The sequence below is a fragment of the Sprattus sprattus genome, assembly GCF_963457725.1.
Source record: "Sprattus sprattus genome assembly, chromosome: 20".
NCBI lineage: Eukaryota > Metazoa > Chordata > Actinopteri > Clupeiformes > Clupeidae > Sprattus > Sprattus sprattus.
This window is the reverse complement of record NC_137918.1, coordinates 1153915-1164764: the sequence shown is the minus strand read 5'-3', so window position 1 is coordinate 1164764 and position 10850 is coordinate 1153915. Positions and strand designations below refer to the sequence as shown.

Here is a 10850-nt window from a genome sequence, read left to right as displayed (position 1 = left end):
GATGCAGTTGAATATACTGTAGATGTCAACGTTGCTGTCTAAACTATAAACTAAATGTCATAAAGAAAGACATTATTTAAAATGAAGTTATGGTTGAAATAGGATCACTTCTTTATTGTAAGGGTAAGTGTAGGGTAAGAATGGTCATGCAGTTGGACTCAAATGTAGGTTAATTTTATTGAATGTATGTAGCCTACTGTACTGTATGACTTCGATGATGCTAGCTTTGACAGCCCACTCTCAGACAGATCGTAATAAATGTCCTTACAATGGGAACACAGTTTAAATAGGCTACTCTGCTGGAGATGGCGTTACTATCCCCGCCCCGAATTCAGTGCACATTGCACGTTCGATGCACGCATAGGCTAGCTAATTTCACAGCAATTAACGTAAACAGGTTAACCTGACGTAAACAGCTCCTAAGAGCTACTTAAGAACTCGTGCACGTTGCGCTCGTGCACCTGACTTTAAGTTGATGGTTGGGAAACGCACTTAAATAGAAAGTGTTACTTAGTGTACGATGTCGCGAAAATCCACGTAGGCCGTTAAGATACGTCGTTATCGGGAAACGAGGCCCTGGATGTCACAGTGGACAGTGGCTGAATTGCTTAAGTCAAAAACTGAACTTTACCGATCTATGAGCTGTTTCATATAGTTATTTGCTTGTATTCTTGAGATTTCTTCGGTTTAATTTAGCAGATTATATTGGATGTTTAATTACTTGAATTAGAAGTGAACCTGTATGTGTTTCTAACCGGATAGATGTGGAGTACTAATAGCTTGTGACTGATTTAGCCTGGCAACACTGAAGACAGAATGGTATGCCTACATGGGGAACACATACCCACAGCATCTACTTAAAGCAAAGAATGAAGAAAATTGAACATGTGAAAGAAGTTAAACATAATTTTATATGATATTAATTTTCAAGTATCTTGACTTGAAAACCAAGGGAGACATTGATGCAGAAATTAAACATATTAAAGCAACAGTATAAGTAGGCATTGACTCCTTTTTTGAGATTGAAGTTTTACAGACATCTAGTTTTGTTTTCATCTTCTAATTCATTTTGATGGTATATGGTCATGTGAAGGACATGTGAAGGACATGTGAAGGACCAAACTCCTCACTGCTCCTGGAAACAGCCTACTCACATTTCTACACATTCATCTGGAAAACCATTGGGAAATGAATCTCTTCTCTTTCATCCGAGTGAGACATTGAGACTAACTTCCTCTCTCTCTGTCTTGTAATATGTCACAATCTTTGTAGCAAGGTCATGAAGCACATTATCAGCTATCAGTCTTTACCTGTCTTCAGAAGCAGGATGCATTGCAGAGTTATAAGACTACTGATTGCTGTTTTCATCTTTGGCTGTGGATTATAGGATAACAAAGGGAATATTTTCCAAATACATACATGTATGTATTTGCTCAAACTGAAGATGTACAGTCGTGGCCAAAAGTTTTGAGAATGACACAAATATGCATTTTCACAAAGTTTGCTGCTTCAGTGTCTTTAGATATTTTTGTCAGATGTTACTATGGAAGGCTGAAGTATAATTAAATATATTTAATAAGTGTTACTGGCTTTTATTGGCAATTACATGAAGTTAATGCAAAAAGTCAATATGTGCAGTTTTTACCCTTTTTTTTCAAGACCTCTGCAATCCGCCCTGGCATGCTGTCAATTACAGTATTTCTCTGTTCCTAAAACACATTTTTTCAAAACATGCCTCGGTTTCTCTGAACACTTAACCCAAGTGCCAACTCCCTAAACCAATTCTGCTAAACTTTAAGCACAATTCTCTGCTTTAAACACAGATTTCAATTGTTAACCGCACTTTCTTCAAACCACAACACACAATTCTCTGCTTTAGACACAGTTTTCAATTGTTAACCACATTTTCTTCAAAACACTAAACACCATCCTCTCTACTTTGCATGCTTCATCAATGCCAAAACCTCCTTGTGTTCAAACAGAAAACACTGCTAATCAAATGACAAAACTTCCATTTCCAAAGCTGTTGTGCAATTTGAAATCAAAACTTTAGATCCTAGTTTGGAGAACAATTTATGGCAACATTGAAGTGAGTGGTGATCAGAGGGGCAGAGGAGTGAGAGTAAGAGGAGGAGGAGGAGGAAAATGATGAAGAGGAAGAGCAAGACGGAGAGCCATTACTGTATCTCTGATGAGATTCAGGCCAATGTGTTCAACCATGTGGTCAACATGGGTTTGACCATGCAGGAGGCTGGCAAGGCTGGCCAGAGGGTTCAACCAAACATAAGCCGCTTCTCAGTTGCACCGATTCTCCGGACATTCAGAAGAGAGAATGGGTAAGAAACACTACTATGACAGTAAAACACTAGTTTGAATGCCTTACTGTATCAGGAGTATAGTATTGTTGTATTTTACTGTAGAATATTTTACATTGTACTGTATTTGTAAAATTACAGTATACGTAAACAAATACAAAGTGCAACCATTGATGACCAAGACATATTCCTAAACATCAATACAAAGAGCCTAGCCACAGTGGACCATGTTCTAAGGCAGAACATCTCGAGAATGAAGCAGGTGTACAGGGTGCCTTTTGACAGAAACTCTGATAGAGTCAAACAATTACAGTATGATATGACTATGTGCAAGTAAGTCATATACGTTTCCACAACTGATTACGTCCTATCAGCACAGAAACATTACTGTACTGTATTGTAATCCAATCAAATGTTCAAATCAAACTGTATTTTCAGATGTTTCACAACACAACAATTGTCGATATTGTCTTGAGCAAGAACAGGATGCAGTCTAGTTTTTTTGTCCTTTTATTATTTTACATTTTTCTTTCATTTTTGAGTTAAAACATTATACAGTTACAATATTTTACAACAGAAGAAAGCGTACAGTTACACTGGAGATGAAAAGGCATAATACTCCTGATAAGGCCTTCATACTAGTGTTTTCCCATTTCATAGTAGTGTTTTCCATTGAGCACATCAGTGTTCAATCAATGCTTAGAATGTCTACTCAAATAATGGTCTGTGTTTGTTGTTTGAAAACAAAATGCCCTTTTGAGGTGATATAATAGTGTTTTGAAACCAAAGTGTCATTTTGCAAGAGATATAAAGGGTTTTGCATTTTGTGTGAGTGGTTTTGGGATTTGTGTTTAGAGCTAAGAGAAACCGAGGCATGCTTTGAAAAAATGTGTTTTAGGAACAGAGAAATACTGTAACTTCTGGGCCACATCCTGACTGATGGCGGCCCATTCTTGCATAATCAATGCTTGGAGTTTGTAAGAAATAGTTTTTTTTTGTTTGTCCACCCGCCTCTTGAGGATTGACCACAAGTTCTCAATGGGATAAATGTCAGGGGAGTTTCCTGGCCAATGGACCCAAAATATCAATGTTTTGTTCCCCGAGCCACTTAGTTATCACTTTTGCCTTATGGCAAGGTGCTCCATCATGCTGGGAAAGGCATTGTTCATCACCAAACTGTTCCTGGATGGTTGGGAGAAGTGGCTCTCGGAGGATGTTTTCATCAAATGCTTTTCAGAGTACAGACATGGGACTAGTATGAGTAAGCAGAGTACTGTATCATACTGTATCTTATACTATCTCATTATGTATACCACTGCCATTCATATGCACATATTCTGCACTTTCTGCTTATTTGCACTTCCTGTTAGATACTAAACTGCATTTCGTTATTTAGTCTTGTGAAACACCGTGTCAAATACATTCAACTTGCTAATTCAAAATTACATTAATTCATTTTTGTAGTCATGGCTGGGGTAGGCTATACATTTCCACAGAACAAAAAGGTGTTCTTTTGCGTTCGCTATTATCCGAGGTTTTTGGAAGAAAAACATCGGTTGTTTGTACTCTTTAGAACAGTTCTAAAGACTGTAATCACTTGTGTTCTTCTCTTCCATCTCTTTCACAAATAATGAAATCGTAGTATAGTATTTTTCCATGCGTTTATTTAGGCGAACTGCTTTCCTTTCCGATCAAGCGAGTGGTGCGTCAAGGGGTGCATAGAATAACATCGGTTGTTTGTACTCTTTAGAACAGTTCTAAAGACTGTAATCACTTGTGTTCTTCTCTTCCATCTCTTTCACAAATAATGAAATCGTAGTATAGTATTTTCCCCTGCGTTTGTTTAGGCAAGCGAGTGGTGCGTCAAGGGGGTGCATATTCTGACGGGGGTGCTGAATCGGGTACAACACCGGCACCAATTGAAAATCAATAGTCAAAAATAGTTTGACCATTTATTTCGAGCTGCTTTATGTCCTTTCGACATGGCATTTGTGGATCCCAGTTATTTGAAGACCGATATGCTTATGATTCTGTCGTCATAAAATTATAGATTATTAGGTCCTACTTTCTTCCATCACTGGGATCTTTCAAGTTTTTAAATAATGTAATCTCGCGATGTTTCCTGTATATAGGTACATATGGATAGGCTTTGCTATTCACGCGAGATTGTACTCAGTTGACGTTGTGCCACGTCTTTGAAAGTGCAGAATCCAATGACCAGGGCAAACAGGTAGAAATAACCAGGATATTGAAACTTGTAGCGTACATGTACAACATAGCCCGTGCCAGACATTAACCGGTCAACAGACTTGTAAGTAAAAAAAACATTTTTATCGTTTGCAAAGGAGGATCATCAGTCGCATTACCGTTCTTTCCATCAAACTACCCCATGTTAGCAACTAACATTTCGCGGCTAGCGAGTTAGCTTGAACAGCGATGCACATCTTTGTTTGCTCTTGGTATTATATTCTAGCTGGCAAGTAATCCAGCTAAAGCTATTTAAACAAGCGGTGTGTTTTGTTTGTTATTGTAAATATATACTCTTACTCTTTCAAAACTTTCTCCAGCGTCACACACTAACCAACTCCTTGGCAATCGTATACCGCTTTAGTTTTGTTTGGGTGAGGTGTATTGAACAGCTGGCATAGACATGCGTGCATTCGTAGACTGATTATATCCAACCTTGTAGTTTGTGTAGTGTAAATTATGTTATCCAAACCAGTGTTGAACATGCACCCACCACACCAAGTTAATTTCCTGTATGTGTCAATATACTTGGCCAATAAAAATAACTCTGATTCTGATATAGCCTAACAACATATCAAACCAGAATAACGTGTCTTGACACGAATTGTACCACACAATAAATCAATCCTATGTAGTATTTCGATTAATGGTATTAAAAATGTGTCGTTCTTTTCTTCTCTGTCAGACAAGATGGCAGGTTTTCGATGCGTTTTGCCACTGAAGTTACTTGCAGTGGCAGTAGTGCTTTTAACTGCCCATCAGACCAGGGCACACTCCCATTCCCATGATGACCATGGCCACGCTCACCACGGGCATGACCACGGCCATCATCACCACGGGCATGACCACGGCCACCACCACCACGGCCATGACCACGAAGTGCCAAAGATGTTCCACGGAGCTAGCAAGTGGAGTGCTGCGGCCAACCTCCCTGAAGAAGAGATCAACGATCACCATGGACACGCACATGATCACCATGGACACGCTCATGATCACGATGGACATGCGCACGATCACCACGGACATGCCCACGCCGATGGTGCTGAGCGGGTGAAGCGGGAAGCTGAGGGAGAGAAACGTGACCTGGTAGAGCTGTGGATGCAGGTACAACTCACTCACTCATCAGCATCTGTGTGGTTTAGTTGGACTAGCGAAAGTGTGTGTGTGCTGGAACGTTGTTCTGTTTGGGGTTTACATATATTTGTGTGAATCATTCATATGGGCTATTATTGGATGGATGGTGCATTTTTAATGTGATGGATGATGAAGGCAATGATAGCTGCAACTGAAAATGGTGTCCTATAACCTTAATAGTCAAAGAGAAAGAGAACGCTCTCAGTGCCCATCCTTCTGTAAACAGATTGCACCATGTTGGCAACTTCCCTCAGAGAGAGGAAAGCCAAATAGCAGCTTTCACTTTCAGTGTGCCTAACGTTATTGACTCACTGTTTGTTTAGTTGATTTATGAGATTAATGAAGTGGGCTGATCTGTTAGTGAAGCTGAATGTTTTCAGGAAAGATTGCCCAAACATCGACACTTGAATGCTTTGCTTGTTGTGAATGTGACTCATGGAGGGGACAGAACACGTTGGCTCTTACATTCTCAAACGCTGAGGTCTGTGTTGAAAATGGTGACACTTCCTCATTTTATTTTTAGACCATGATTGCAAAAGCCTTGAATTGCCTAACTGCAGGCCAGAAAAAAGAGCAATCCTTCCCGAACCCAGACACAATGGCCTCCTATTCCCTCTGATCCTCTCCCATAATTCATTTCAGCGATTTCTTCTTCTCCCATCTATCTTGTCCAGGCAGTGGGCGCGACCCTGCTGATCAGTGCAGCACCCTTCTTCATCCTCTTTCTCATCCCGGTCCAGTCCAACACTGACAAGCACAAGAACCTGCTGAAGGTGTTGCTCAGCTTTGCGTCTGGAGGGCTGCTGGGAGACGCCTTTCTCCACCTCATCCCTCATGCTCTGGGTTAGTGGGCTGTTTGTTGTCTGGGAGGATACGCTGGTGTGGTCAAGTGTAGTTTAAACACCTGTCTTGGAGCCAAATTCAGGACCAGTATACAAAACTATATTAATGATACCAGTGCAAATGATGCAGTGATTTACTGATGTGGTGAAAATGCTGGATATGAAGAAGCCGGCACCACTCTTCACTTAACACACCCCAAATAATTTACAGCTGTGTTGATTTGATTTTGAAAAATAAGGATGCAACAGTCATTATGGATGTTTTGTTTTAACTTCTACAGGATGGTGACATTTGGCTTTGTTTGATTTTCATGAATGCTTGTGAATACTGATGCATGCTAGTCATGGTTTGTGAGCTTTGATGACCGTACATACTTTCCCACAGAGCCTCACTCTCATGGTGGAGACGAGGGACATGACCACGCACATGCCAGCGATGAGTCACACGGCCACTCTCACGGTATATCCCCATAACATCAGAATAACATCTAGTGCAGGGTGTGTGTCCCAAAGTCAAGAATAGGCTTGGATTTGAGTGTTGCCAGTGGCTTTTCTAATTTGTCTTGTATAGCACAAAATCCATCCAGTGCCTGGTGTTTCAACATTCTGTGTCACACAAAGGCCTCTTCCTGGAGATCTGAGGTTTAGTTCTCTACCTAATTGACCTATCGCTAAGGCCCGCCTTTCGAACGCAGACGGGCCAATGGCAGTTTAGTAACAGCTGCACTCGGACATTGTGAGTTTACAGCTCCATAGGATAGCATTAGAGACCGTGATTTTTCGGTTGTTTTATGAGGTTTGTGGTAATGTAGGTTCAACAAAAATGGCCAAACGATGTGCATGGGGTAGATACAACACTGATACGAGGTATCATGAGAGGATAGGCAATGGGGTGTATTGTATCTCATTTCCTAAACAAAAACAAGACCGCTCCAAATATCTCCGGTGGATTAAGCTGTGTGGCAGACCACACAGTGAACGCTACGTTCATTAGCTTTCTGCCATACTCTTGTTAGGTTGGAATTTTCCTTTGCTAAAGCAATCAACTAAGCCTACATGATAAAAGGCATACTCATTATTCACAGTACCTGCTTACTTTCACCACTGATGTTATGCTAGGCTTAGGCAAGTTATCTCTGGTTCAAACTAGCTAACGTTAACGATTCACTATCTGCGCTAGCGTAGCTTTGTCAGTTATGGACAGTCTATTGAACAAACGAAATGCACAAGTATACATAGGTTTAATAATGGATTAACATGACAACGTGAAAGAAACACACGCATGGCGGTAATTAACAAGGTTACAATAACAAGCTAGACAGTTAGGACCATATGGTTAGGATACTGTCCTGTCAGGGGCAGGTTAATGCTAGTTAATATTTACATCTCGGTGCCTTCCAGATTAGTTAAATTTACTGAATGTGAATTCATTGTATCTTTCCCATGCGGTGCATGAACAATGCTGGTATTGGATGTATTTATCTGCAATCGCGATGACCGTGAGTTGAGGCTTCTCCCTCTTGCATTGAGCTCTGTAAATTCTCGCCTCAAATTTAAGCTTGTTATCCACCATATCGAGTTTTAAATTGTATACATATCCCTCCAACGCACAATTAAGTCCCTTTTGAAGGCTTCTAGACAAAATCACGTCCTTTTGTCTCCAAAAGTTGTCTAGAGCCTCTTGGGATATAGTTTTGACACTGATAGCTGCCATTGTAAACTCGAGTCAGCTCTGATAACGTGTCCGAGTGAGCAACAGTAACAATGGGGGGCGGGGCTTAGCGATAGGTCAATTGAGCACCTTAATCCTAAATCAGATTTACCCTTTTGTTTGCATTGTAAATGGGACACCAGCGAGCAGTGCACTTCTGCACTCGATGCAGGCAAAAATATACACGCAAGCTCCATCAGTCATCACTTCTTTAGAGAATCAGGATTCCATGGTAACTGAGCAGGGCTTTTTTCATGCTCACAAGCTTGCCATGTCTCTTCAGGTGCCAACCACGCTCACACAATGTCTGTGGGCTTGTGGGTGCTGGGTGGAATCATGGCCTTCCTGATGGTGGAGAAGTTTGTCCGTCTTCTGAAAGGAGGGCATTCCCACTCACACGGACACACCCACGGTAGGAACACATCCCAGATGCAGCTCTAACAACGAAAGATACCAGGAAGTGGTAAAATGATAAAGAGCTGTTATGATGATTTGAGTACTGGTTAAATATTAAATCAATTCCCGCAATTATAATACCATACCCAATTTTATTTTTCAGTTGACCATTGTAAGCCATTGCCTTCATATGTATTTTAAATGGGTTATTTTATTGTAGAATTGCATGTAGGTCTATGTGCATCCAACACAATTGACGGAACTAACATTGATTTCCCATTTAGCCTTTAATGGCTAAAGCTCTCTAACTTGCTGCCTGGTCTGAACCTTGTTCATTTAAAACTTGCTACTACGAAAGTGCATGTTTACTTACTTATCCGTTCTGTTATTTCCAGGCGCTTCTAAAGCAAAGGACAGTGATGGAGAGGAGGAGAAGGTAGAGAAGAAGGAAGAGGAGAAGGAACCCAAGGCAGTGGAAGAGAAAGGAACAGGTATGTACCGCTGATGACACCTGTCTGTTGTCTTTGGTATTGGTATTCAATTAGATTGATTGATTTGGTATTGACTGATTGTTTTCTTATCTATATAATGGATTCCATCTTTTAGCTTCTTACCTAAACATATTTCTTCTTTCTCGCTGTCGGTCTCTCTTTACCCGTCCCTTCAGATATCAAAGTGTCTGCCTATCTGAATCTTGCTGCTGATTTTACACACAACTTCACGGATGGTCTTGCCATCGGTGCTTCCTTCCTGGTGGGGCCTGCCGTTGGCATGGTCACCACGATCACCATTTTGTTGCATGAGGTGCCTCACGAGATTGGTGATTTTGCCATCCTCATCCAGTCTGGCTGCACTAAGAAGAAGGTAGAGGATCCCTCTTGCATCAGACACAAGCATAATCTCAACTATTTTCAGGATCACTTTGTAGTGTACAGATGTGTTTTAGCCCCAAAGATATAGTTTCTTGGAAGATCTTGGTGTTTTTTCATCTTCATTAGATTTCACTCTTAATTAATCTACATCTGTAATTAAGATCAGCTGTTTTACTTCCTGTTTCCCCTCAGGCCATGTGTCTTCAGCTCCTGACAGCTGTAGGAGCGCTTGCTGGCACATGTTGCTCCCTTTTGGCTGAGGGCGTGGGTGCCGCGGCAACAGCGTGGATCCTCCCCTTCACTGCCGGAGGCTTTGTTTACATCGCCACAGTAACCGTCTTGCCCGAGCTGCTGGTGGGCAAGTCCAGTTTTGGCCAAAACGTGATGGAGATTATGGCGATGATTTTAGGAGTGGGCATGATGGTGCTCATTGCAGAGTACGAGTAATCGTGAAGGGGTGGGACGGAGAGAGGGATGACAAAGAAAAGGGGAGAGAGAGGGAGGTGGTTGGCGGAAGGGGGATGGAGAACAGAGGAAAGAAAGGATGATCAGGATTCTAAGGACTTCCAGTGAAACAAGGGAGAATATTGCGTACAAATTGTTACTTTTGGAGGGAGCTGATGCTTGCACAAAGGAGGGTGAAAAGGGTAAAATCTCACTCTGTGACAGATGTGGATGATGCCAGCAGGGGACTGAAGTGCTGTGCAGGTGCATAATGAGGTCATCGTTTCAAAGAGGGGATACACCACAGGAGAGGCATGGGTGGCAAAAAGAGGAGTGTATGAGATCGGTGTCTAGTCCTTCCAGCCCCATGTAACGTCCATTTTCATTCCAGTGACACATGAATGAGATCTTACTTCGCTTACACTTCTCATTCCACTACCTGCATTTTACCCATACACTGCACAGAATAAATTACGTGTTTATTTAACAATCTACAGATGTTGAATCGACCACATAATCTGTTTTTGTGCTATTTTTACTTTTACTGTTGATTTTATTTTGAAAGATTTGAATGGATTGTAAACCCATGACACTTTTATTTGCAGAGATATGTATCATTTAATAATTGGTCTTTGAGGGAAGTTCAGTAAAGCTAATTTTCACGTTGCCTCACTTGTGGAAATGGCGGTCAATTTGTGACTTTCGCAACCTACGAAGGAAGCACCTGCGTCTGTGGGTGAGAGGTATTATGTGCACATATAAACGAAGTGGGTAATCCGCTGTGTTTTCTGTTTTTCAGGAGAAATGTCTTAAAATTTGTATCGTCATCTCAATTTCCACGACCAGTTTGCCAGCTAACTTGCTAACTATCTACATTGACTGAGGTAAC

General features: G+C 41.2%; 1 protein-coding gene across 2 annotated transcripts; it reads left to right on the top strand.

Annotated features, from left to right (window-relative positions):
• The first annotated feature begins 4495 nt into the window (after positions 1–4495).
• On the top strand, positions 4496–9965 carry slc39a7 (solute carrier family 39 member 7). 2 transcript variants are annotated; one of them, XM_080859342.1, is made up of 8 exons: positions 4496–4545; positions 5248–5666; positions 6371–6539; positions 6924–6998; positions 8533–8661; positions 9041–9136; positions 9313–9509; positions 9710–9965. In XM_080859342.1, exons 2-8 carry the CDS (start codon positions 5253–5255, stop codon positions 9962–9964), a joined length of 1335 nt encoding a protein of 444 aa, XP_080715468.1. In that variant the 5' UTR covers positions 4496–4545; positions 5248–5252; the 3' UTR covers position 9965. The 2 variants fall into 2 exon arrangements, with proteins under 2 accessions (XP_080715468.1, XP_080715467.1); XM_080859341.1 differs by having other exon boundaries at positions 4542–4626.
• Positions 9966–10850: the final 885 nt, after the last annotated feature.

Bases quoted from the DNA above. Each gene is read 5' to 3' on its own strand.
- slc39a7 (XM_080859342.1), top strand. From the start codon at position 5,253: ATGGCAGGTTTTCGATGCGTTTTGCCACTGAAGTTACTTGCAGTGGCA. The intron at 5,667-6,370 runs GTACAACTCACT...TATCTTGTCCAG, and splicing joins TGGTAGAGCTGTGGATGCAG to GCAGTGGGCGCGACCCTGCT. The intron at 8,662-9,040 runs GTAGGAACACAT...TGTTATTTCCAG, and splicing joins CTCACACGGACACACCCACG to GCGCTTCTAAAGCAAAGGAC.